At 60.1% G+C, this 26,576-nt stretch overlaps 1 protein-coding gene across 3 annotated transcripts; it reads left to right on the forward strand.

The window, feature by feature from the left end:
* The first annotated feature begins 1,588 nt into the window (after positions 1-1,588).
* On the forward strand, positions 1,589-26,203 carry LOC104318532 (tyrosine-protein phosphatase non-receptor type substrate 1-like). Of its 3 annotated transcripts, none has more exons than XM_069802229.1 (9): positions 1,589-1,635; positions 14,309-14,402; positions 21,188-21,538; positions 21,781-22,095; positions 22,229-22,579; positions 22,839-22,940; positions 23,413-23,434; positions 23,860-23,899; positions 24,655-26,203. In XM_069802229.1, the coding sequence occupies exons 2-9, from the start codon at positions 14,321-14,323 to the stop codon at positions 24,907-24,909; spliced, it is 1,518 nt and encodes a 505-aa protein (XP_069658330.1). In that variant the 5' UTR covers positions 1,589-1,635; positions 14,309-14,320; the 3' UTR covers positions 24,910-26,203. The 3 variants fall into 3 exon arrangements, with proteins under 3 accessions (XP_069658330.1, XP_069658312.1, XP_069658320.1); XM_069802211.1 differs by lacking the exon at positions 1,589-1,635 and adding an exon at positions 1,660-1,785 and having other exon boundaries at positions 14,313-14,402; XM_069802219.1 differs by lacking the exon at positions 1,589-1,635 and adding an exon at positions 13,900-14,076.
* Positions 26,204-26,576: the final 373 nt, after the last annotated feature.

Here is a 26,576-nt window from a genome sequence, read left to right on the forward strand (position 1 = left end):
CTCCCCCGGGCAGGGTGGCTGCCTGGCTCCCACCAAACCTGCATCTTCTGACCACGCACAGGGCAGCTCTCAGGAACAGCTCTCGGTGCCACTTTGCTGCAGTTCATGGGCCAAGGACCGGCCCTTGCCTGGTTTTCCCTGCCCTCCCGAAGGAGCCGGTATTTGGGAACACGGCTCCTGTTGCTGTGTTAAAATCAGGGCAGCTGGCACCAGCCTGCCTGCCCTTCCACCCCTTCTCCCTAACCCGTGCCCATCTCCTGCTCCGGCCCCAGCCAGTCCATGCACATCTGCTCCATGCGCAACCCCTATTCTGTGCAAGTCTCCTGCTCCACACTCATTCCCTGCTCCATGCACATCTCCTCCGCGCACACCCCTGCTCCGTGCACATCTGCTCCGTGCACATCTGCTTTGCGCACATCTGCTCCATGCACGTCTCCTGCTCCGTGCACGCGTGCTCAGTGCCGACCTCCGAGGACAGCAGGCGGCCGGCAGCCGAGGACGGAGTGTGATGGTGGTGGGAAGCCGCAGAGCATATGCTCCACGCCGGCCACAGCTGCAGCACCTGGATGCACCCCGGCACGACGTGCCGGCACCCACCCACCCATGACGGCAGGTGCTCCCACCGCACCGTGTGCCACCACCAGCTAACACCCCCCCCTTCGTGGGCACGGGCTAAGGGCGAAACACGCTTTTCAGGTAGAGTAACCTGCTGTTTCTGCTGCCGCTGCTGCCTGTAACCTTGAAAGCTGCTGCAGTTGTCGGTTTCCAACTTTATCTACTTTTTACTTTGAAATCAAAAAGAGAAGTGAAACAAGACAGCGTGAAATAGCAGCGTGTGTGTACGTACCCAGGGGAGCCTTGCTTGCCAGCAGAGATCCTCTCGGGGAGAGAATTGTTATGGGGGAGAGGAGCCACTACTGAAATTCATTTGCATGAGTGAATAAGCATCTCCTGCTCTGGGGGACGTGCCCTGGGGACAGTTTTGTGTCATTTCTTTCTCAGGGGCGCTCAGCACCCTGCGGGCAAGGAGGCGGGGGGAGTTTGCCAGGGTAGGGGTCCATCACCACCGCCCCCAGCACCCGTCCCCAGCCTGGACCCCTCTGCACCAGCCCCAGCGGCAGCGAGGGGCCGTGGGGTGAGGGTGCCGGGGTGAAACCTCCGGTAGCACCGGGTCCCAAGTGGAGCCATGGCCACACTGGGCAGCGGCTCGTTTCCCAGCTGAGGTGGCGGCTGTTCTGAGCAGGACACGGGTTGCCCAGCTTTTGCGCAGGGAAGACACCGAAGCTCGCGGAAAGCTCACATCAGGATCGCGAGCGGGAGTATGTAAAATACGTGGGTGAGACTGAAACTGGGGATAGACCTCGCAGACAAGGGGAAATTAAATTCAAGGGGATTTAGGGCTTTTTAAGCACTGGGCTGGGTCAGGAGGGGGGAAATCCAATTTGATAAAAGCATATGCAAAGCAGCGAGCGAGCAGAGCACCGTGGAGCGCTCTGTACCTAGGAAAGGGCCCAGGTCTGCAGCTTACTGCCCAGGGGAGGGATTTGGTAGTTATTATAGGAAAATCCTTTAAGCCACCAGCCCAGGGTGTGCCGGCAGTGAAAGCACAAACAAGCACCCGAGCGCAGACACAAGGTAGGAGCGTGCCGGGGAGCACCTCGCTTGGGGGGCTGTGCTTGCTTGGGGGTCAGCGCCAGGCGATGCTGGGGTTGGGGATTTACTGCTTGTCTGCTGGGTGTCACGTCCCGCTGAGTCACCCGCTGGGTGCTCGAGTGAGAAAGCTGGGTGCTTGTGCCAGGTCGAGAGCTGCGATGGCTGCGGTGGGCACTGGGCGATGCTGGGGCCGGTACCCACCGGGCTCCTTCTGCCCGCAGCCGGGACTGGGCAAAGGCAGCGTCGCCGCGGTGCGGAGCAGAGGTGGTGGCTGGATAGGTGCTGGGGAGAGGCTCGGCATGCCAGCCGGGGAGGGGACACACCAGCTCCAGCCGGGGTTTGGGCTGTGCCCCAGTGCCGGACTCTTTCCATGGACACCCACATGGTGCCGTGCCGGGGTAAGGGTGCAAGCGGAGCAGATCAGGCCTGGCAAAATGGGTCTGGCAGCGGGCCCCCGCTGTGGCGAGAAGTTCCCGGCGTGTGGGTGGTGGTGCGGGGGGTTTAGCCAGGCTTTTCCTCTGCGTGGTCTGTGAGCCAGGGGAGCGCGGTGCGGGGTCCTGCTCCTGCTTCCCACCAGCCCGGTGCCAGGACCTCGCGGGACGGCAAAGCCGAGCAACAGGGTTGAGGAGGGGCTGAGCTGGGCTGTGCCATGGAGGGGGGTCTGCATGGACCCCCACCCTGGGGAGAAGCAGAAAGCAGGAGCCGGGGAAGGGCCAGGGGATGCTCAGGGGGGTACCCCAGCATCTGCTCCGCTTCCAGTGCTGGGAGGTGGGAAACGGCTCCTGGAGGTGCCGAGGCAAGAGGCCTGGCAGGGTCTTGCCGGGGCAGCAGTGCGTGCCGTGCCGTGCTGGGGAGCCAGCGTGGACTGTGCCAAGAGCCAACGGGGAGCATGAGCTTCTGATGGAAAACATGGAATAACAGAGAGCAATTAGTCCGGAGAGTGCGACTGACTGACGGAGGAGGCTGGCCCCAGCAGCGAGGGGAGGGGGAGTAATGATTTAATTAATGCTGAGGAAGAATATGGTCTCAGCTAGCACATGGGGCTGGCTGAAGCAGGGGGATGTGGGCATCTCCCTGGTGTCCTGGGGGGACAGGAGAGGGCTGGCAGCGCTCGCAGGGGAGCGGGACAAAGCTGAGCTTGTGCTGGAGCCAGGGCTGAGCGAGGAGAAAAGGGGAGAGACAGGGATAAATGCCTCCTGCCCTGCCCCGGGATGCTCCAGCTCCACAGCGAGAAGCAGAGACCCCCCCACACACTGGCAGTGCCTCTCTCAGGGATGGGTGCCCAGGGTCCATCGTGTCTCTCAGGAACCGGCATCGCTCCAGCTTGTCCCCTCCAGTGGCTGATGGGGCAGCAGCTCCAGCCAAGGGCCCGGTTTGTGGCTGTCCAAGATGCCCTTGCGCTCCTGCTCTGTCCCCATCCCTGTCTCCATCCCTGTCCTTGCCACCGTGAGACCGTGGTGGCCACCAGCCCATCCCCAGGGAGAGACAGGCTGGTCTCTTTGCACGTCGCCATTAGCCAAACAGTCATGGGTCCAAGAGCATCCGATGCCACAGGGACCCCACAGGGTCCCCACGATGCCACAGGCACCCGGTGGTGCCATGGGGACCCCACGATGCCATGGGGACCCTGTGATGCCATTGGGGACCAGGTGATGCCATGGGGTGCTGAGCCAGGACATTGACGGGGAGCCGCATGAGGAGTTGGAGGAAGAGCTGGGGAGCTTTGAGGGGGTTGGAAAGGGTGAGAGGGTCTCAGAGACACTTTGATTGTCCCCAAGAAACACCACGCAGGTCTTGCCTGTGCCCGCTGACTGCCCTGGGCTGCACTCCTGCTGGGAGAGGGAACTGGAGGGAGAAGACCTGGAATGCTGCACAGCCAGACCCTGCTCCCAGCAATTCCAAACCAGCCAGCTCACCCCTTTGCAGCTCCTCGTTTCTCAGGCTTTTCCTTGGAAAGCAAGGAATGGAGCCAAAGTAAAACGGTGACATGCTTTACGCTGTTCCTGATTTATTTCGCATCTTACTTATTGAATCTTATTCCCCAGTTTCACGGTTATTGTGGATTTTTATTAAAGGGGATAAACAGGTCTGGGATTTGGGGTTGTCATAGGAACTGTTTCAGTGCCACAGCCTCACTGCCAGCCTCGTCCTCCCCCTGGGTTCCTGATGTAGTGAGGGCTCTCGCCAGCACAGCAGAGATTTTTCCAGTCCCCCCAAGCACAGCCCCAGTGAAAGCCGCGTTATGGGACAGCTGGCCCATGGTACTGGGGTGCCCTGCAGGACCCCCCGGGGTATTTGGGGAGGAGGTGGGCTCCCGGGCACTGCCCAGCCATGCCCATGCCGCTGCCTTGCCCTGCGGCCACGGGGAAGTGAACCAGGACCCCCGGGGCTGCGGTCCAGGACTTCAAGCTCAGGAGAGGTGGAGGTGCTTGGAGGATGCTGCTTGTCTGTGTGGATTCTCTGGTGTCTAATAGGAGGTTGTGCTATTGCAGCTATTGCTACTGGGAACCTCTCTGCCCAGCCTGGAATTTTCATTACATCCCTGGAGCTGAGGGGCTGTGGGGCAGATGGGGGCTGCCCTCGGGCCATTCTCCATCTCTTCTATCTTCTACCCTGGGGGCAGGCAGTGAAAATGAAAGTGTCAAACATGTTTCAAAGGAAATCCTTTGTGCCCAACACTCCTTTGGCCCATGTGGACCTTCGCTGCAGGATGTCGTGGAGGCCAAGACTCTGGCAATTATTAAAGAGGGATTTCCAGGACCGTGGGACAAACAGGAACATCCAGTGCTTAAGAAAGACTCATTTTGTGCTTTTGGTGTTTGACGGGACATTGCTCAGAGACAATCGCCCTCCTGAGCTGGCTCGGGGAGGGCAGATCCAGCTGCGGCGCTTAGTCCTGCCAGCACCCGAAAGAGGGTCCCAAGGCAGGCAGGAGGGGTGTCCTGCCTGCACTGGGGATGCCCGGGGCTTTCCATGTTGGATCAACTGTCGGTGGCACATTGGAATGGTCTTGGTCCCCCCAACATCCACATGTGCATCGTGCCCGGAGTGAGCCGCTCACGTTCCTGGGGATACTCTGGAGGGTTTTGCCCGGGGAAAAGAGCCAGGGGCTTCTGCTCAGGATGGGGAAACCCTCTGGGGAGCTCCCCTTCCCAAGGGTAGCACAAGGTGTCCCCATCAGCCAGCGAGGGCAGGACACTGCGGTGGTCCCCAGGGCTCCCTGCTCCTCCTGGCACGGAGCGACCTTAAAGCTTGGCTGTGCTTGGCGGCGGCCCCGGTGCTGGCAGTGCCCCGAGCCTGGCACAAGTGTCCCTCTGAGGAGAAGTGCAGGGAAAGGAAAAAATATTTAGAGAGGCAGGAGGATGGGGAAAGCAGGCGCTGCGGGAGGGAGCCATGGAACGGGCTGAAAGCACACTCTCAGCGGGGCTTTTGTTCGCCTTAGACGTGCCCAACGGTGCTGCCAGCCCAGAGGGGCTGTGCCGGCGCCGGCGGCTCCCAACATGGTGTGGCCAGGCGAGTCCGGTGCTCCGGCAGCCTGCCCGGCGCCTCGGCCCGGCGACGTGCCCGTTAGCGGGCTGCGGCCCCTGCAGACCCTTCGGCGGGGAGCTCCATCGCCCCGGCTGGGCTCGGCCCCTCGCTGCCGGCCGCGGGGTGGGCAGCGCGGCGGGATCAACAACGTGCTCGCTAAAATAATCGCTTCTGACAGATCCATTTCTTCTGCAAGGTTCAGGCTTAATTTTATAATGGTATCAGTAACTATGGCAACGTGTAAAAATAATGTATCTTCGAGCCCGGCAAATTCTCCGTAAACAGCTCCCATCCCCAGGAGCCGAGGGGGGCCCTGGCCAGGTGGGCAGCAGCAGCCCCCTGCCTGCGCCCGGGTTAGTGTTTGGGTTAGGATTCACACGATGACTAATTAGTGGTGTTAACTGCTTATGCCTTGGGATGATGATTTCGTTTGCTAATCCTTCGGGCTAGGCAGAGCTCACAGCGGCTAATTGGGTGGATATCATTAATGCTGGCGTTCAGGAGCCGCTTCAAAGGGCTGCGGCGCAATGAAGGCTGGAGCATCCCTCGTGCGTGTCGCAGGGCAGATGCTTTGCCACTGGCTCTCCTGGTTCTCTCCTGGCACCCGAGACCCGACACGGGGCTGGCAGCCGCAGGGGTCCACGCACGGCTCAGACCCTGCAGTACCACCAGGCCAGCAGCCCCATTCGCACCCACAGCCCCATCCCAGAGCTGTCGCCGCTCCACATGCATGCACATGTGTGCGGACACAGCAAACACATGCACACATGTACACGCACACATATGCAAATGCATGCACCTGCATGCAGCCGCAGAACAGGCTTCCCATGTGCAGGCACCCCCCCCAAAGGAGACATCAGCTGGTCTCAGCTCAGACCTCTTTGGCCACCACTGCTAGTAGATAATCCCAGGCAATATTTTCTAAACCTGTTAGACATCCCACAGACCCTCTAAATCCCTGAGCCCCCTCCACAGCTCCGGCAGTCCTCTGGCCCGTGGCCCAGCTGCCCGTCCCCGCGTCGTGCCAGTCCCACCAGCCTCGAGACCGAGCTCCGGGGCAAGACAGCAGCATTTCACAGCTCTGATTTGCAGCTCCTTATCAGGGCCAGGCCAGACCCTTGGGACTAATGCACTCACCAGGAGCATGGTGGATCTTGCAGAGCTAGAATTAATCCTCCTGCTTTTTTGTTGCCCTTCAGCTTAAAAAAAAAAACAAAAACAAAAAAACCAACAACACAAACCCCTTGCAGAAGCGTTTTCCTCAAGCTCCCAGCAGCAGGACCAGCATGGCCCTGGCTCTGCAAAGCTGGGAGTGCTGGGTCAGGCAGCATGGACGTGCCTGGTCTCAACGGGGCCAAAGCAAACAGCCCCGAGCTCCGGCACGTGGCCCCTGAGCTGCGAGGCTGCTGTGGGGACAGCCACTCTGGGGATGGCCACCACGGGGACAGCCCAGTGTCAGGGCTGGGGATGGTACTGGTGGTGCTGGGGACTGGTCAAGACAGCAGGAACCCCCCTCCAGGGCTGGGTCCAGTCGTTTCGGGGGGGTTGCATCCCCCCTGCATCCCAGCTGCCATGCAATTGCCATTTTCACCGCCATGCATTAGACACGGCACTTGCACAAATAATCGTGGTAAAAGCCCTCGCTGCCAGCCACGCTGTTATCTCTCAGCAGCCTTGAAAATAACACTCGGTAAAGGGTGACGTGGGGTTGTACCAGGTCTCCCGCACCCCATGCGCCCTGGCTCAGCCCTCCACTGGGGCATCTCCCTGGCTCCGGAGGTGCGAGTGCCTGGCCGGGCAAGATCCAACAGCACAAATCCCTCCACCAAGCCTTGGCTTCAAAGTCCCACAACCGTCCCAGTGCCTCCAGTGAGAGCTCTGACAAGCAGGAAGCGATGGGCTGAGATAGCTTAACATGATAAATCCCCCCGCGTTAGCATTTTTATTTTCATCCGCAGCTGCCGCAGGACTTTATCAGGCAGCTCAGCCTGCAATGAGTTACAGCAGCCGTGCCTGAGAGCGCGCGGAGCATTATCTGCTATTGCAGCATTGGATGCGCTTTCATGATAACAATTTGCAATCAACAAAGAACTTTGAGAGGATGCAAAAAAAAAAAAAAAAAGCAGAAGAAAACCGAGATGATATCACTTCTCCCTCGGCCAGGCTCTTCACCCTGCCGTGGTCCTAGTGGTACCGCCAAGGGGAGACCAAGGTCTTCCCTAGCATCACTCCATGGGGCTGTAGGCTCAAAGGCACCCGCAGTCCGCATGTGCACCCCCACAGCCTGCACCCCGTCCACCCACCCGCAGCCCTCGGCCTCCAGGCTGTCCCGCCAGGTCCCTGTCCAGCCCTGGGCACAAGCATGGCACTGGCACCCCCCAAGTTAAGAGCAGGGGGCAGCCGGAGGAGGATGGGCTGCATCCGATGCGGGGAACCGCCAGCAGCTCTGGCAGGGACCTGGCCCGTTGGGGAGAGCCACAGCTCCAGAGGCTCGAGAGGGTGAAGTAAATTTGTCTGGCGTCAGCGTGACAAGGCTTCCCATTAGCCCCCAGTACATAAATTTGGCCATGGGCTGGGGGGAGCCACCTGTGCGTCATGGGGATCTGGGTACCGGCACCGCCACCACCTCCCTGCGGGCCAGCGCGGTGCAGAGCATCCCCCTCCGGAGCGGGGATGGAGGCTTTGGCTCAGACAGCTCCCAGGAGCCCATCAACAATTAACACCCAGCTCCAAAATGTCCTGTGCACAGCTGGAGCTCCCTGGCTGCCCCGGCATCCCTTCCCCTCCCCTCCCTGCCACTTTCTCGTCCACAGCACCGCTGCTCCCGGGGCTGAGCATCCCTTCCATCCCAGCCTGGGATGGGGAAGGTTCCCAGGGCAGGCACAGCTCGGCTGCCACCGTGGCAGCCTGTGGCTCTGGAGCCCACGAGAGCTGGGGTGAGCCCTGGCTGTGCCCCCCAGCCCGTGCGGATATTCCCCCAGCCCCTGAACTTTGCAACCGCTGGCACAAGGGGTGCAAGATTGGGGCCACCCTGTGCCCCCCAGTGAGCTGCCCTGGGTGGGAGCTGCCTCGCACCCCGATCCCCATCCCTGTGCTGTGCACGTGCTGCGGACCCAGGAGGCTGCAGCGTGGGACTGCTCGGGCTTTGCTCACCCGCTGCACCCACAGCCGGCGAGCAAATCCTCCTCCAGAGCAAGGGACAGGATCCTGCCTGCGAACAAAGGTCATCACAGCCCTCCGACTGCTTACGGCAGCTAACCGGGCACCAAGCGCCGGCCCTGCCGGGTCCAATCCTTCCGAGCTGCCCCGCGCAGCCAGGTTTTCCCAGTGCGTCAGCACTTTCATCCTAAACCCCATCCCTCTGCCCATTGCCTCCAGGTCAGCCTGGGCCACTTCCAGGCCAGGCACAGGATATAAACCACCTTTCCTGCTCTGACACAGCCAGGAGGAATTCCCCCAGTCGGAAGCTTGCAGGGCTGCATTAAGGAAGCCTGGCCGAGTTACCCAATTTGCAGCAGCTCGCAGGGTGCCGCTGCTGAGTGGGAGCAGCCTGGGAGCGTTGCATGGCCCACGGACGGGCGAGCTGCGGTGCAGATATGGTCCCTGCTGCAGCCCACATGCTTCTTTTTTTTGCCCGGCGGACGACGGTGGACGGTCTGACGCTGGCCGGGCTCTGCCGGTTCTGCCAAAGCCCAGGGTGACGGTGCGTGAACACCATGAGGGCACTCGGAGCGTCGCTTCATCCCAGCGAAGGCCAGCGTGGGGCTGGCAGTCCCGGCATCCCTCCCTCATCCTCCCTGAAAATTATTTTATGGACTTGGAGAGGACCAGCTGATCGCAGCAGAGCACTCAAAGGCCACTAAAATTAAGCGGGCTGCAATTAGGAGCACGGGTCCCCGAGGAGGCTGCGGTAACAGGCGTCAGGTCCGGCCGGCGTGCGCGGAGGTGGCCTCCTCAGAACCCCCCCTCCCCGTGCCGGGGATTGCCTCCTCCCCGCTCACACCCGGCACCATCTGCACCGCTGGGGCTCGAGAGCTCAGGCAAGGACCTGAAATATTTGTGATATCTCAGCTCAAGCCTAAATCACACAATCAAATCTTGACCAAAGCAATTACAGACAGTTCCTGTAAGCCCCCCCCCAAAAAAAGGTAAGGGACAAAGCTCATGTACAGGCTACTCACGCAGCAGCCTCTACAGCCCACACCTGCCTTTCTTCTGGCAATCGCAGCCTTAACAAAGCACCTGCAGCTCATTAACCCCCCCAGGGCCTCTCCCACATAAGGGAGTGCCTGGGCACCCATATTTTCAGCTGCAAGGTGTTCATGGTGGTGGGTGCTGCAGCAGGACTGTGCAGTGAGCAGACAGGTATGCTACAGACCCCTGTTTCTTAAATCTGTGTTTGTAGGGCTGGGATGCTCCTGCTGGGGGTGCCTGCTGCCTTTGTCCCTTCTCTGGGTCACAGTCCGGCTGGACTGCTCCTGTGTGCTGCTCCTTGCAAATGGGCTGGCTGCAGGTCACTTCTTTCCATCCTCATGTTAACATATTGCTTGTTGTAAGTTAATATCAGATAAACTAATTTAAGCTGCTTCTGTACTGGATGTCTTGGATTAAATTGGCATGGTACCTAATGAAGCTGAAGCTCCATTTGTTGTGCTGGAAGCCCTAAATATCAGCAGTGTAATTGGTGCTACCTACTTTAGAAGACATTTGTGTGTTTTTCTCCCAGCTAAAAGCCCTGCGAGGGTGCTGACTCTGAAGCTGGAAGGGTGCTGGGGAGAGGCAGGAGGGCTGTAGGATGTGTCCACCTGGCTTGTAGGCTGGAGGGGTCTTGAAATTTGGCTTTGGAGCTGGAGGACAGATGGGGTGAGCGTGCCCAGCCCTGTGCACGTGTTGTGCTCTGGCTGTAGTGAGGCTGTGCTGGCTTGTGTGCATGGGAGCAGACCTCGTGCGGGTGTTGGGGCTGGGCTCAGTGCTCTGATGTGGTCACACACCTCATTTTGTTGGGGTGAGCTATGAAAGCAGCATCTCCTGGGGTGCTGGGACTGGGCCAGGACACAACTGGATGGCTCTGATCTTCCCTGGGGTAGTGAGTGCCTGCAACCCTGAGTGCCTTGTCAGGGGTGTGCAATGTGTTATTTGGGTTTATTGGGGAGGGCTCCCATAGGTGCTGGCTGCTTGCTGGTGCTTGGGCACGGTTCTGCACCTGTGGCCCCAAAACAGCACTGCTGGATGCTTGTTTTAGGGTGATTTCTAGGCTGATGTCCAAAGTATTGGTGTTTTTCCTATGTTTATCTCCAAGCTTTCCCTGCTGGTTTGGGTTTTGAGGCTGAACTGAGCCCACAAGCCCTCTGGGATAGCCGCTGTGTCCTGGTGTGACGTGGCCAGTTGGTCAGGCCATAGGTGACCTCCCCAATGTGCCATACCATGCTGGGCTGGGGAGTGGGGATCCCAAGGGGAAAAGTCCTGGGCAGGGAAAGAACTGCAGTCACCTCCATCATTAGTGAAACATGGCTCATTAACAGGCCCAGGTTTGGCACTGCAGGGCAGGAACTCAAACCTCTCCCGTCACCTGTGAATCCCCCTTCAGCAGAGTGAGCTGCTGCTCTCCCCGTGGGCTCTCAGTGCTGGGAGGGGATCAGACAGGCTGCTAATTAGGGGATGAAAGAGCAGTCTGGGCAAAACCAGTGCTGCAAGACTTTCAGCTGGGATTGCCCTGGTGAGGCTGTAATTTCCCCTGTTGGAAGCTGCAGGGCTCAGACAAGAGGGTCTTTTTGGGTCCCTCCCAGAGATGGGGTGCTGCTGCCCTGGCCGGGGGTCCCTGTGCAGGGAAGGATCCCCACCTCCTCCTGGGGAGGAAGCCACTCATGCAGCTGGTCCCGCTGCCCATGCAGAGCTGCCCAGCTGAAAATGGGGAAATGCAAAAAGCACATTGGGTCCCTGCTGGGAGCAGCGGCAGCTCTGGCTGGAGCCTTTGCCTGGCCCAGCTTCCCTCCAGCACCCAACCCTGCAGGGAGTGGGTGAGCCCAGACCAGCCAGAGCATGTGCCTTCCCCAACAGGGTGCTGGCAGCATGATGCAAGTTCCTCACTGTGCCTCAAAGCTGTGAAAAACAACCTATTCTTAAAAAGCTCTCCTGAAAAACGCTGTCCCGGTCCCCCACATCGGCTGCTGCATGGCTCTCAGGGTCGGGGAGACCCAGGCTCCAAAATCATCCCTAGGGGAGCAGGGGTTTTGAGCTGTAGGATGAAGATGCTGGCAGAGCAAGTGCTGGCAGCGCTGCCTGCCCTGCCAAACGGTGCAGCAGCCTCCTGCTCGCCGTGGGTGTTTGGTGCAGAAGGGAGCTACTAATGACGGCGTTGCACCTCCCGAAATGCTGCGCTCTCGCTCCGTCTCGGGCACGCAAAGGAGCGGAGCGCTCCTCTCCCCAGGTTCGTTGCCAGCCCGTGGGGCAGGGGCTGCCCTCCCGGGATGGATCCTCCAAACTCCCCGTGTTCGAGCTGGCCCCTGCGATGCCAAGTGGAAGGGCCGTGGGCAGGAGGGGAGGCAGCTGAGCCTGCCCATATGCTTCCTAATGGGGAGCAATAGCAGCTCTTGCCGGGAAGCTCACGCTGCACCATCTGCTCTGCCGCGGTACCTTCTCTTGCAGAGCTTTTTTAAGCTCTTAACTTTCCTTCCCAAGCGCTCTGCGGCGGCTGCTTGCGTACGGGCTGTCTCCGCTTTGTAATCGCCTCGAAACAGGTTGTCTGAACCTTCAGTGCTGAGCGGGAGAACAGCCCAGACAGGCTGAAGTCAGCCAGGCCTCCAGGAACTGTGCTTCCATTTAAAAATAACCATGAAAGTGGCTGTGAACGGCAGCAGCGCGTCCCCAGCGCCTTCCTTCTTGCTGGGCACCTGCTTGCCCCGAGGGTGCTGCCTCCCAGATTTGGTCTGGGTGGGATGCACTGCCCGTGGCGGTGTAGCTGCAAGGCTTGCACAAACCACTGCTAAACCCATGTCCCATCCCTGTGCAAAGGAACTATTTATTTCTAAGTCACGCTGCATGTGCAAAAGGCCAAAGGCCAAACCCAATGTCTCCTCTGGGTCCCTGCTGCTTGCTCACGCCTTCGCCAGCTGTGCAAAGGGGAAATAAAAACAACTGCTGCACTGGGCTCCCCAGGAGCAACGCTGGCCACAAATTATTTTACAGTAGGAGCAGCACTGGCCTCCAGCTGCCCCGCGGAGCTCCCGGAGGGAGGTGCGGTGCAGATGCCTGGGGAAGGTCGGTCCCGGCTCCCAGCAGCAAAGTGAGCTAAATTAAGGCTGGATGCAACACATGGGCGTAGCTGGGGCCGAGGGGGAGGCTGGCGGGAACACGCGCAGGCTGACGCCGTGCGCAGATTGACGGTGCCAAGTCACTTCAGATATCTTTGCTGTTTGTTTGTGTGAAGCTCTAAATAAAGCTGACAGCCCCAGCGGCTGCCCGGGGAGGGAGGAGGGAGCCGGCAGCCGATCCCCCTGGGCACAGCACCCAATGCTGCCCTTGGGGTCCGGCCTGGTGTGGGAGAGCAGTTGGGTGTGATCTGGGATGCTGCGGCACGGGTGGGTGCTGCTGGGTGCTACCTGGTCGTGCTGGGGCTGGAAGGCCCTGGGCAGGTGGAGGGGAAAGCAGGGGGGGTTTGGGGACCTGCTGGGAGCTGCCAGCATCAGGTCTGGCTGCAGGTGATCGTTCCCATGCAGGGCACTGGGGAGCAAGCTGGTCCCTGTCCTGGCCTTGCTGAAATGCCTGTGGCTGGTGGGAGAAGCTGCAACAGGCATGGACAGTGGAGAACGTGTCCTTGTGCCTCCCCTGGGAAGGACTTTGTGTCAGGGAGAAGCAGGGCAGTGTAGAGACACACGTCCCATGGGTGCTCACATCCAGACACCCTTCTCCTCTTCCACACCCTTCCTCGGTCCTGTCTCCCATTGCAGCTGCCTCACCCTCAGGCTCTCGCCTCTCTCTGCCGCCAGCTCCTGCTAAGCCTGTCCTGCTGAGGGGACACCATGGGGATGTCCCCATGCTCCCGGGGTGCGTCTCCGGTACCTCTTGCTGAGAGGGGTGCAGGTATCTCCTCTCCCTCCCCATCCACCCCCCAACTGTCCGGGCTGCACCAGTGTCCCCTCCTTGCCCTGACCCCCACGGGTTGAGCTGCCCTGTCCACGTGGCACCTCCAAAACGCCGCTTGTGCCTCTGCCGCGGGCTGTCCCAGCTCAGCCGCTGGCCCTCCGCGGTCCCTTGGGTGGCACAAAACACCCTGCACATTAAGCCCCCCCCCCAAATCTGCCTGCTCCCCAGCAACCCAGTCCTAGCGCAGGGATGCTGGGCTGCGTGTTGTGGTTGTGCTGGCCCTGGCACACGAAGCCTGTGGCAATCTGGGGGGGGGGGGGGAACGGGACACGGGGACCCCAGCCACCCTCTTCCAAGCACTGGGGCCACTGCCCCATCCTTCCTCCGTGCCCCGGCCCCCCCCGCGTCCTGCCAGCCGTGGGTGCTTCGGCTTGCCCCTGGGGGAACCGGGGGTCCACGGGACCGGCCCGGGGGGTTCTCCCCCAGCCCACCTTAAGGCAGCAGCACACCGGGGTGCCCTTACAAAACCAAGTTTGCTCCGGGTCGGGCGGTGCTGGTTTCGTGTGTGTGTGTGTGTGTGTCCCTCTCTCTCCGCCGCCACCGGGAAACCGGCCTTAAACCGGGGCTGCTCGGGTTGGGGAGGGGTCGGTCCTCTCCCAGCCGGGGCCGGCCCCGGTCCCGGTCCCATCCCACCCCGGTGCCAAGGCAACGGAGGCGGTGTCGGCGGCGGGGAGGCAGGCGCGGCTCCGCTCGGCACCGGGGCATGCGCCCGCCCGGCGGCGGCGGCGGAGCCCGAGCCCGGGGCCCGGCCAGGTCGGTGCCCACGGGCGGCGGTGGGGCCCCGCGTGTCCGTGTCTGTGTGTGTGTTCTCCGCCCGCAGCCGGGGGAAGGCGGGAGCCCAGCCCTCCTTCCTCATTTTGGGGCTGAGAAGAGCGGTTTCCTTCTCCAGCTGCAATTCTGCTGCTTTTTTTTTTTTTTTTTTTAAAAAAGAAAAAAGCCAAAGCCGGAGCCGCGCTCTGAAGCCACTCTAATCTCTGCTTCCCAGAAAGAGCCGACGATGGAGCCGCTTCCCCGCGGCCCCGGCCGTGCCGCCTGGCCGCTGACCTGCCTGGTGCTGCTCTCCCTGTACGGCTGGCCAGGTAAGCCATGCTCTCCTGCTGTTTTGGCTTTTTTTTTTTTCCCCCTTGTTTTGTTTTATTTTGTTGTTTTGTTTTGTTTTCCTCCCCTTTCTCCTCCATCCTTCTCTCTCCTCTCTGCTGCCCCTCTGCCGCACGCCTCCCGTACGCGACATGATGCTGTCTCGCCGCGCACGTTTGGTTTGACCTTTCTGCGAGATGACCTAGAGCGCGGCGATGGCAGAGGGGCCCTCGCTCGGCTGCTCCTCCAGAAGCAAACTTCAAGGCAGACATTCCCCTTGCCAGCGAGATGAGGGAATTAGGCAGGGACATGAGGAGGCATGTTGTTTCCACCCATTTGCTAGCACCCCCTGCCAGCTATGTGAGAGGTAAATCTCTGCAGGCAGCCCAAATTCACACTCGGAGGCTGCCTGGAGACGGGAAGGATGGCAGGGCAGGCGAGGGGAGACTGCAGCGAGGGCTGCCAGCCTCCTCTACCAGGAACTTGTTTTTCTTGCTATCCCCTTGCTTTACCCTCAACGGTACGCAGTTCTCGCTGCTCTACCCAACTGTTGAGCACCAGAGCGGTGGGATTGCACCATCCTCCCAGGCACCTTGCACCACCCAACTCTGCTGCGAGCGCTGCCCTGGGTCACTTCGGGCTCCTGCTGCTGGCCCCTCGGGTGCCCAAGCCCTCCCCGGGGCTTGCGGCTCCACCGGTCCCTTATAAAAGCTCGGGGATGCAGCGTGAGAAGGGATGAGCGGAGTGGGTGCTGCTCCCTGGCTGTTTCCCTTCCCTTGCTAGCAGTGGGAAGTTTCTCGCCCCACCAGGAACGAAGCCCTGTGGTGGCTGCTGCTTTCAAGGACGTTTTCTTTCTAGGATGTTTCATTTCAGTGCTCTTCATCTCAGGCGCTATTGATAAGGAATCACCCTCCTTCCTGCCCAGCACTGTCTGCACCTCCAGGAAGGCGCTTTTTGTGCAAACCTCCTGGGGCAATAGCAATGCATGTTCAGGAGCATCTTGCTGCTGAGTTTTTTTGCCTGGTCTGTCCAAATTTCACACCTTCTGGCCAGATCCCGCTGCAAATAGCCCAGGCCAGGCTCCCACACAGGTGAAATACCATCCCGCGTGGGGGAAAACCGTACTCTTCCAGGCCCATTGGAAATGTTTACCGGCGAAGCTTTACTTGGGCAGAGAGTTGAGCGCAAACTTGAGCAGAAAGCAAATGCTTTCAGCACAACACTCCTTGCTTTGAGTTGCCTGATCACAACTGAGAAGTGTTGGCCCCAAGCTGAAAACTCCCGGTTGCTGAAAGCCAAGAAGGCTTTGGCGGCGAGCGCAGCTTCTCAGTGAACCGCCGTGATTTCATGCCATGAAAGAATGGCTCGAGCAAAGCTCTTGAGTTTGTTTAAATGTGGCCTTGGAGTAAGAACCCCATTTTTTCAAGCCAGCCATGGGAGAAGAACCATCCTGGGGCAGAAAGCCCTGGGTTGCAAGGTGGTTTGCATCCCTGATCTTAGGTGCAAGCATGCAGATCTTTTTTTTTCTTTTTTCTTCTTTTTTTTCCTTTTTTTTTTTTCTTTTTCTTTTTTTTTTTTTCCGTGTGGTGGAGACCCTGCGGTGAACCCTCCTGGGCCACGGCTCCAACTAAGCCTGAACTCCAGAAGAGCTGGCCGGGGCTCCCGCTGCCGGAGGGCGGCTGCTCCGACAGTGCTTTTGCAGAAGCGAAGGGGAAAAGGGAAGGTCCCGCAGGAGATCTTCCTGTAGGGCAAAGAGGAGCGAGATGCTGGGAAGCCAAATTGCAAAGCCCTGTTGCAAAATCTGTCTAGTGCAGAACCCTTCCGTGCAGGTGTTTCTCAATGGAGGGTTTCGGCTGCACTTCCCAGAGCTTCCTCTGAAGAGGAAATCTGTTTGGTTGTGGGGCTCTGACTTTCAAGCTGAATTTCTGCTAATGCTGTAGGAGGGAAGCTTGCAAATGGTGGCTGCGTGTGATCCGAGGCTTCCTCTGATGTCATGTATGTAAAATATAGCCTTTACTATAACCGTCCCCGAGCTGCTCTGGGATCTGCATAGTGCTCGACAGCTATGCCTGGGTCTCTCTTCTTGTCTTCCCCTGAACTGCAGATTCCAGGCCCTTTTTATAGGCAGCACCTGTTAGTTTCCCCCACAGGCAGCCCTGCTGCAGGTGAAATTCCAGCAGGATTATTTTGGGGCTTCTCTTGCCTGTCGGCCCGTTCCTTCAGTGAGTGACCGTGGGGCTCCGGATGCTGGTGACCAGCTGCATGTTGCTTCTGGAGCATGCAGCCCTCCCCTTGCCATCCCAGAGCTCCTCACCCGGCTCCTTCAGAAGAAAAAAAAAAAAAAGAAAATCTATTTTTACCAGGAAGCATCCAAGCAGCCTCTCCTGAATTAAACCCCAGCCTCTTGCAATCTGTTCAGTATCAAATACTTCAAAAGGTGGAATACAGGGAAAAAAAAAATGTGTCACTGAGATGGAAACTTGCACCGCAGCGAGAGAGCTGGGGATTATTTTGCGCTCAAATTAAACTGAATAATGGGAGGGAGGCTCTGCCAGGCCAGGCGCAGCACGATGCCTGTGCTCGTGCCTCTTCTCTGGGCTGGGAGTGTGCTGGGTCCGTGCTGCGAGGGTGCTTCCACCTACGTGGGAACTGTCAGGTGGTGATTTTCAGGTCACTAAAACCCTTTGCTAATTCTGGAGTGTAGGATAGAGCAGATTACAGGGTCAGAGTACCTGAAGTCCCCTTGATCCTGGGGGCAAAAGGATCACACTCCAACTCTAGGTGGTTTGAAATCGAAGTCGAAGAAAACGGCGTCATCGGGTGGCCCTGTGAATGTGCAGGTGGGAAGCAGGTTCGCACCGAACCAGTGCTTGCGGTGAGAAATGGTGGCGTGTCCTGTGCGTTTGCAGCACGAAGACCCCCCTGCCGCATCCCGCTCCTGATGCACAAATGCTGCTGGCAAATACCTGCTGGGAGGGGGCTCGGCCGGGCTCCTGGCCCCACCGCTTCTCAGGGCGAGCACCCAGAAAGGGGAAGGAGGAGAGAGATCTTCTGCTGGGTGCAAGGAGAAGCTGCATTCAGGGGGAAGGGAGGGAAACTTTGCATTTTCTAACTTGCATATTCTGGGGTTTTCTATCAACTTCCCCTTTGTGTTTTCCCATCGCAGGGGGGTGGGGGCATCGCTCTGCGCGACGCTGCTGGAGTTTGAAGGTGGTTCTGAGCGTGCGGTGAGTCGGGCTGGTCCTGGCTGTTGGGTGCAGGGTAGGCAGGTGGGGAAGTCGGGTGGTCTGACGGGGACCTGTGCTCCTCGGCTGGGAGGCGCGAGCAGGTCTCGTTAAGGCGGTGTGGTGTTAACGTGGCATATCATGGCTGAAGCTCGTGTATAATTGATCTCCTGCAAACCCCGGACGGGGTGATCTGGAGAGCGCTGGCCGAGCAGAGCTGTGTGTGAAAGTCTCTGAAGTAGCATGGCGGCTCAAGGCAGAACACGTGGCAAAATACCCCAAAAGCCCCATTTTAGTCCTAATCCGGGAGACTACCTAGAGCCACACAGCGTTTTTCCGCAGTGACCGAGAAATTGAGAGCTGCCGGTGAAGCCTTCTGGCAGGCGGCACCAGAGGCAGCGTGAAGAAGCCCCTTTGTTCCTCGGCTGCTCTCGGGGCTGTTCGGGGAGCAGCAGCACCATCCGAAAAGCCCCGCGTGGCAGCGGCCCCGCTGCAGCAGCACCTCCGGCAGCCCTGCCGCTGGACAACAGCACGTGCTCTGCCTGCAAATCCCTCGGCGCAGGGAGCAGGCAGGGTGCTCGCACGCCGCTGCCAGGCGAGGAGGTGATGCGGGCTCGGCGGCGCGAGATGCACACAGATCATCCGCAGCCCGACTGCAAACCTGGGCTCTCGGAGAGGCAGCCCCACTGCCCGCAAAGATAAATCCCTGTGATTCCCGGGAAGGCAGGAGCCTTGTGCTGAGGCGGCGGGGAGCTACAGCCCTTGCCAGCCACGCTCAGTTTAACTGCCCGGTGCTTTTGCGGATGTCATTCCGAGACCCCATCGCTGCAACCAAGAAACGCGCTTCGGGGTTGAGCAATGCCCGTGCCGCTCGCCCTGACCACGCTCTGGGTCAGCTCCGGGACCCCAAAGTGGGTGTTTTCCCTGTCTCTCTCCCCTCTGGCATGGTGCGTGTCTTGTGGGGGGAATAACAGATGGAGAGAGGGAGGATGAAGAGGAAGTGCTCGGCTTGCTGCAGGCTGGGCTGGGCTCGGCTGCGCCGGGCAGCTCGCTCCAGCACAGGGGACCCTCGAGGGGACACGGGGGGTCACCACCCCACAGAAGTTGGCTTTACACAGGATTGCAGAGGGGGGCAGCGAGCGACGACGTGTTCATCGTGGGGCACAGAGAGCCCCTGTGGCGGGGAGGGGTCCTGGCTCCCGTCCCCCTCGCTTCTCGTGGCCACGCGTGGGGCGCACAGCTCCGGCTGTGTCGCGATGCCACCCACTAACGAGCGGTGGGCTTCGTTTGCCCGACTTGGTGAAGCGAGCAATTAGCAACACGGCCGCGCTGGGCATGCAAAGGGACCGGGGGGGTCTGTGCGGTGGGTGGCTGGGGGTGCCAGTCCCTGTGCCCAGAGCAGCCCGGTCCCCCGCCTGTGTTACATCCCCGCGCGGGGGCTTGGCAAGAGGCGGATGATGAGAGGTGGATGGTGCTTCTGTGCTTTCAAACTTCCTCTGTGTGTTTCTCAACCGCTTCTTGCGAAAGGTCCGGGGGCAGCAGGTGATGGAGAAGCTCAGGAGACGCCGCAGCTGCGGAGCTGGCGGCGTGTGCCCCGCATCTCCGCCGTGCTCTGCGTGTGGGATGCACAAGCCCCTGCTGAGGGCAGGGGCTCTGCTCTGGGGCTGGTCCCCTCGATTTGGGTGTCACCCCAGAAACGCCTTGCAAAAAGCCCAGACCGCCGCTGTTCAGACGCAAGACCGAGGCTCAGCCTGAACAACACGTTCGGACGTGACACAAACTAGGTTTTCATCCTTCCGCGCTTGTCTTATGGGACAAACTTGTTTTGGTGTCGAGTGCTGCTACCACGTTAGCCTTGACATGGCTTCAACCAAGGGCTGAAGGTTTCGGCTGCGAGCATCAGCCTGCGCTGGGGATGCAGACGATTAATGCCCTGGGCAAAAAGCCCTTAACTTGGGGAGTCTGGAGAAACTGTGCTCCTGGTAACTCTGGCCATGGAGATTGAGTAATTACACAGACAGAACATCTGTGGGTACATCAAATACCACTGGAAGTCAGAAGGGATTAACAGCAGCCAAAAATCCTTTCCAGTCTCTGTGGGAGCCAGCTGTGACCAGGAAGGGTCAGAGCAGCTCGTCCTACAGCGGGTTCTCCTGGGAGCATCCAGCCAAGGATTTTGTCCCGTCCTGGGGCTGGCTGTGGCAGGAGGCTGCGGGATTACCGAGGGCAGCCTTTGCAGGAGTTGCTGCCCTGGGTTTTTCTGGTGTGAGAGATGTGGGGTGCAGCTGCAGCCCTCCAGCCAACAAGGTTGAAGAGCTGGCTGTGCTGGCGTAGCTCCCACCCGCCCGGGATGCTGGTCCATGTGCTCCCAGCGCTGCTCAGCTGCAGCAGGAGTTACCTGCTCAAACATGACAGTCTCTGCATGACCGTGACACCAATTCTGCGTGCCACTTGCCAGCTCCGGGACTGCAGTGGTCAGCAGTGCCTGGCCCCTGTTATCAGCAGGCGGATTTAAGTGCTTCTCCCACCTCTCCCCCACATTGCTTAAAAGTGTTCTTTTAAACAGTGACCTATATTGAAATCTTATTCGGTTCAGTTGCAATAACTGTATTGACATGGCAAGCGTTGCCAAAATTAACCCCTTGAAGGGCTGTGTAGGGTATGGGGTGGCTCGCTTTGCTGCTGCAGCTGTTTTTAGGGAGCGGGGAGCAGCGGCATTGCTGGTTACTGGGGGCTAAGCCGGCCGGCTCCTGGTGCCTTGCACCTGCACGGCAGCGAGCTCGGACCCCCGTCCCCGCCAGCTCTGGCTGCAGGTCCACCCGAGATGGATTTTGTTATTGCCTGCCCGCAGGCAGAGCGGAGCCCTTGCAGTTTTCCTGGAGACCTTGGGAGTTTCGCCCCGCCTGACCGAGCGTGCGGGAAGGTGCGTTGGCACCCATGGGTGCGTAGGTGGGGGTCACTTGGGATGGTGGTGCAACGCGGTCAGCTGGATTAGGGAGCCTCGCTGTTGAGATGCTTCGAAGGGGACTGCTCTCCTCTGTCGGTGACAAGCAGGAATGGCGTGTGCCTGACTGGCACCGGCTTCGGCTAATGGCTGTGCGCTGCCGGAACAAATCAGGGCTTGGATTCAATGGAGAAATGGGACAGATTCAGTGTGGAAAACATGGTATCGCGTCTGCGAGGGGAGCTTGCTTTTTAGAGTGCCTTGTATTTTGTGCCCTCGTTTCCTCCCGACTGACAAAGCTGAGCGACTATGGGAGGCAGCACGGGGGGGCCGGCAGGTGTGGGCAGCTGGGATTTGCTCAATGTTTTAGCTGTACAGAGCACGACATGCGGTCACCTAGCAAAGCTCCACGGCTGAGACCTGCGGGCAGAGGTCTGTGCCTGCTGCCGTAACCGCAGCCTCTCTCCCCTGGGCTCTGTGGGGCTGGCACAGCCCCGTCACCCGTGGTCCCTGCTAACCAGAGCTGTGTGCTCAGCCTGTCCCGTGGCTGCGGGGGGCAGGTGGGGAACCTGGCCGGGTGTGCGGTGCCAGATGAGACACGGTCTGTTTTTTTCCCCAGGTGCGGGTGCCCAGGTGGGTCCGGACTTCGAGCTGCAGCAGCCCCAGGACAAGGTGTCGGTGGCAGCGGGGGAGACGCTCACCCTGACCTGCACCACGTCTGCAGCCGGTCCCCTCGGCCCCGTGAAGTGGCTGAAGGGCTGGGGCGATGGGAACGAGACAGTTTATGACCAGGCGGTTACCGTCCCCCGCGTGACGCGGATAGTGAGTCAGTCCAACACAGACTTCAGCATCCACATCAGGGATGTTCGCCCCGAGGATGCCGGCACCTATTACTGCGTGAAGTTTGACAAACGGGTGGTCGGTCTTGATGTGTTTCGACGTGGAAAGGGCACGGTGGTGTCCGTGCACGGTGAGTGGGGCTCCCACAGCAGCTCCTGGTGGGAACCAGCCCTGCTGGGAGCAGCCCCTGCCCCATCCCAGCCCGGTGGGCTCAGCTCGGGGCGAGCGGGGATGGGGAAGGGGCTCAGGGGCCGGTCCCATGGTCCATCCCCAGGCACATCCGTGCCCCCATGGGAGACCCCGGTCCCTGCAGCCCCGGGCTGGGTGGGGGTGGCAGAGCCCGGTCTGACGGCCCCACACTTCTCCCCACAGCCAAACCCACCCCCCCAGTCGTGTCTGGACCCGACAACAGAACGGGGCTGGGGCAACGGGTGCCTTTCACCTGCACGGCCGGAGGGTTCTTCCCCAAAGAGATTGATGTGAAATGGTTCAAGGACAAGGACCGGATCTCAGTTCAGCCACCCAGTATCACCCTTGGGCAGACGAAATCCTCCTACGACATGTCCAGCACTGCGGTGGTGACACTGCAGAAGGACGATGTCCACTCGCAGCTCATCTGTGAGGTGCAGCACTCCACGCTGACGGCCCCGCTGAGGGGGATGTACCAGCTCAGGAAAGCCCTGCGAGGTGAGGGCTGGGGGGCACTGGCGCTCGGGGTGCCCAGCTCCTGTGGGGCTGGGGGTCCCAGGACAGGGACAGGGCACCCTGCGGGCAGCAGAGCCAGGGGATGCCAGGCACCAGGCGCTGCCTCTCTTCCCAGTTTCCCCCAAAGTCAGCGTGGTCGCTGGCGTGCCGAGCCCCGTTGAGGTGAACAAGACCATGAACTTCTCCTGCTACGTGGAGGGGTTTTACCCAGGAGATGTGGCCGTCACCTGGCTGGAGAACGGGATGGAGATAAAGGTGGAGAACATCTCCCAGCCGGTGGAGACCCCCCGGGGCTTGTTTGAGCTGAGGAGCCTGGTGGAGGTCCAAGCGACGGAGGAGAAGAACGGGTCCGTGTTCACCTGCCGAGTGGTGCACGATGCCCGGGGCCCCATCGACAGCACGGCCACCCTGTGGATCACTGTTGCAGCCAAGGGGGAATTGAGCGACAGGACCCTGACAGATAACGGTGCGTGAGAGCCGCTGGGATGCGGTCCCTGCCGGGGAGGCTGTAAGATGTCACCCCCCTGAGAAATCTCAAAGTCCCACCAGAGTCTGGTTCAAGGACAGAAATATTGGGGGGCTGGGGGGTGTGATGCTGGCAGGTACCGACCTGCCATCCTTGGTGCTTCAGGTGTCACCAGCCCGACCCCAGCTGTAAGGCTGCAGGCACTCGCTCGGTACCAGCGTTTTCAGGCCCATGGTGACCCTTTTCATTCATGTTTCAGACCATTTGCTCCTCATCTATATCGTGGTGGGAGTGGTCTGCACTGTGCTGGCACTGCTGGTGGCTGCAATTCTTTACCTCATCCGAGCAAAACAGAGCAAGGGTAAGGAAACCAAGCACATGGCAGGGAAGCAGCTGCTCCTGACCCCCATCTCCCTCTGTCTCGAGCATCAGTGCTTGGACGCTGAATTCGTAGCTGTGCTGCTGCAGCTCCTGCCCAAAGGGGAGGATGGAGCAGAGCTGCCCAGGTTGTTTGCAGGCTGCAGGGAAAGCTCTGCCTGGTTGCTGCTGCATGCCAGTGCCTGCCAGGAACAGAGTCAAACATGCTTTTGTTGTTCCTTGTACGTAAAATGTCTGACATCCCCCCCACCCTGCACCTCCTGCCCTCTGCCAGGAGCAGTCTTGTGGTAAAGGGAATGAAACTCCAGAAAACTGCAGACACTTGCCTCTGGGAAAAGACATGTATCTGCTCTTGCAGCAGTCTCTGCATGGGGGCTCGTGTGCCCAGGGAAGCGGGGTGGGGGTTATGTTGTTTCCTGAACTATTTCTTTCCTAAACTATTTCTCTTCTGACAGGTAAAAGCTCACCATCTGCTAGGTAAGTGCTGGTCTCCTCTAGTCCCTGAGTAACTGGCGGGCGCGCTGAGCTGGATGCCTCCAGCCTGCAAACGGCAACCCTTGGGATCGGGACAGAGCTGGATCCCCAAAAGCTTGTTGTGAAAGGGAAGGCAGGAGTGCAGGCTCTGCCGGTCTCTCCAGCTGTGGTTCTGCCCCCGCCGTGATCTTGTACCCAAACACTTGGCTTTTGGTGAGGCTGAACAAGCGGCTGGGAGCCAGGTCGCCAACGTCCAGAGATGTAGCTGGACCAGTACATGAGCAAATGCTCACTGGTGAAGACTCATCCTGCTGGGTGCTGCTGCGAGGACCTTGTTTTGCATCTGAACCCCCCCCAGCTGCTCCATCGCTAGGGGAAGAGGCAACAGAGCACTCAGTCAATCTGACTTGTTTTGTTCCCCCTTTCAGGTTACATGAACCGGAGAAGAGCAGCGAGGCCACTACCCAGGTGTGTTGCTTTAACCCCGGGACCTGGGGAGGGAGAGCAGCCGGGGAGGCACCAGCGGCAGGAGTGGAGGGTGGTGGTTCCTGCATGAAACATCTCTGTCTCCAGTGGAGGGTGGTGGTTCCCCTGTGAAACATCTCAATGTCTCCACGCTGTGGCTGGAGAGGGAAGAGAAGCTGCCCCAGGGATGGGGTAGCCACTTCCCAGCGCCTTTTCTGCCTTCACCCTCTCTCCTCCTCCTCCTCCTCCTCCTCCTCGTCCTCCCAGGGAAGTCTGGGTTTGTGCTGCCTGGAGAACCAGTTGTGCGATAGCCAGCCAGGCTATTTGCGGAGTTATTTTGCACTTGGTGACGCAGTTACGAGCAAAGTCGTGATCAGCGGCAATCTGTCCATCCCACCCAGCCTCTGCCAGCTCCTGCGTGGGCATCGCTGGGCAGGCTGGCCCCTGCCCATCCCTACCAGGACAGGGTGACGGGGCAGCTGCGGTGGTGCCTCTTGAATTGCGGCGGTGGCTCTGAAGCCTGTCAGTGGTGGCGGTGGCTGGTGACTTGAAGACGTAGCGCAGGGTAAAAGCATTGCTGCGGGATCGTCCCAGCCAGCTGCTGGCATCGTTCCCCCTGTACAAGCAGAGACCGAGCTGCCCCAGGTCGAGCCGCAGTGGGATTGACTTCAGCGTGGGACTTCGGGTTGGGGCACGGGTGGGCGCGGGGGGCTCCTCGCTCGTCCTCCCAGAGGAGGAACTCTTGGTGTCTCGCACAGGAATCCGACCCCAACAACCTGACCTACGCGGACCTGAACTTCGACAGAGAGAGGAAGACCATCCGCCGGATGGTGGAGATGAGCCAGCAGTCGGAGTACGCCTGCATCCAGACGAACCGGGGGCCCACCGGCGATGACAACCTCACCTACGCCGACCTGGACATGGTACACCTCAGCAAGGCACCCAGGCGACCGGCCCCTCAACCTGAGGAGGCCGGCTCCGAGTACGCCAGCGTCCAGATCCCGAGGAAGTGAGCAGGGCTGCAGCGGCTGCCGGGACCCCCCCCACCTCGCGGGGAGCTGCTCTGCTCCTCCCCAGGAGGATTTTCTTGGAAGCACCGAGAGCGATGTGAAGATGCGCTGCGGTACCCGCGTTTTGGGATGGAAATGGAGCCCACGATACTGTGGGGGGGTCGGCTCCCATCCGCAGAGACCCAATTTTGCAGGGCAGCTTGGTCCCGGGGCTGCCGGCTCCATCCATTCGGGATCCCCCCGCAGCCACGGGGGCTGCTCAGCCTCGGTGTGCCGGGTTTGCCCGCGAGCGGGTTAAGCCAGCGGAGCAGCGGCTCCTCGGGAAGCTCCGGCCGGACTGCGAGGATGGGGACGGTGCCTCCATGCCCGGCTCCCATGGGGATGCCGCTGCCCGGCCAGGCTTGCACGGCTTCCCGCAGCTGCCCTGACCCCACAGAGACTGGCCGGGGCCCCCGCGCTGCCTTCTGGGGCTCTCTGCCACTGGCACCTGGAAAACAAACTCTGGCTTTAAAGGAAGGACCTAAGCGTCCACCTCTCTTCCCAAGTGTCCCTTCTGCAGGACCTCGGTCTTGCACCAAGGCCAATGAGGCTGGGAAGGCTGGCGAGCCGAGCCCCCCCTTGCTGCAGGCTTTCCCCCATCCTGCCACCCAGGGCGGCTCCTGGTACAGCTCCCTGGCACTGAGCATCCTCCTCCTCATCTTCATCTGCACAGCCTTGCCCCGTGCCGGGACGCACCAGCGCTGCCCCAAGCTTGTACAAAGCGTGCGGCTCCACGCCGGCCGGGCTGCGGGTGCCCCCGCCAGCGTGGCCCCCCCGGGAGCTCCCCGCAGGTACCGTGTAACATGTTTTGACTGTTTGACATGTAACTGTTAATTTTTAGAGCTAAAACCCAATGTTTCGTGTTGTACGTGGGTGTACTGCTGTGTACTTAACACTAGAATAAGAAGTGCAAAATTAAGACCGAGGCCTCAGTAACGACCCCTCAACCCCGTGGAGAGACTTACATGACCCCCCCCCAGCTCTGCCGTTGGGGCTGGGTGGGCTTCCCCCAGCCCACCCATGGGGACAAGTGTCTTCTATGTGCCCCCTCCCTGGGCCATTGCATGGGGCCAGCACCCTGCATTGGCTCCCGCAGCACCCGGGTGGCCTTGCAGCAGTGGGCTGGCGGGGGGCTGAGGGGGGGCCTGGCGTTGCTTTGAGAACAGTGTGACTGCTTGTACAGACTTTTTTTTTTTTTTTCTTTTTGCTTGCAAGATATTTTTATAATAAAAGTGAAAAGTCCTGTGCTGCTCCTGCAGATCAGCGTGTCCCCGTGCTCAGGGCAGTCACCTTGTCACCCATACTGGGGGTGCGTGGTGGGGTGGGGGTCTGCATGTCCTACAGTGAGGGGGGGGCCTCATCCTGCGCAGCCCTGTGGTGTGCTACAGAGGGAGGGAAGAGGAGGAGGAGGAGGAAGATAGCAGCAGCAGGAGGCTGAGGCTGGGATGGGGGCTATGGTGCTGGTCCCCCTGGGCAGCATGAGGGAGGGGAGCAGGGGGACAGAGCAGGGTCCGGCCAGCTCTCCCCACACAGCCCCACTGCATCTTTAGGTGCCCCCGTTCCCTGGGAGGTAAGCTGGAACCGGGGGTGCCCAAACTGGGGTGCAGGCAGGCTGGGTGCTGGCTGCAGCC

Source organism: Haliaeetus albicilla, chromosome 2 (genome assembly GCF_947461875.1).
Source record: "Haliaeetus albicilla chromosome 2, bHalAlb1.1, whole genome shotgun sequence".
NCBI classification, from domain to species: Eukaryota; Metazoa; Chordata; class Aves; order Accipitriformes; family Accipitridae; genus Haliaeetus; species Haliaeetus albicilla.

Bases quoted from the DNA above. Each gene is read 5' to 3' on its own strand.
- LOC104318532 (XM_069802211.1), top strand. From the start codon at position 1,701: ATGCTGGGGTTGGGGATTTACTGCTTGTCTGCTGGGTGTCACGTCCCG. The intron at 21,539-21,780 runs GTGAGTGGGGCT...TTCTCCCCACAG, and splicing joins CACGGTGGTGTCCGTGCACG to CCAAACCCACCCCCCCAGTC. The intron at 23,900-24,654 runs GTGTGTTGCTTT...TGTCTCGCACAG, and splicing joins GCAGCGAGGCCACTACCCAG to GAATCCGACCCCAACAACCT.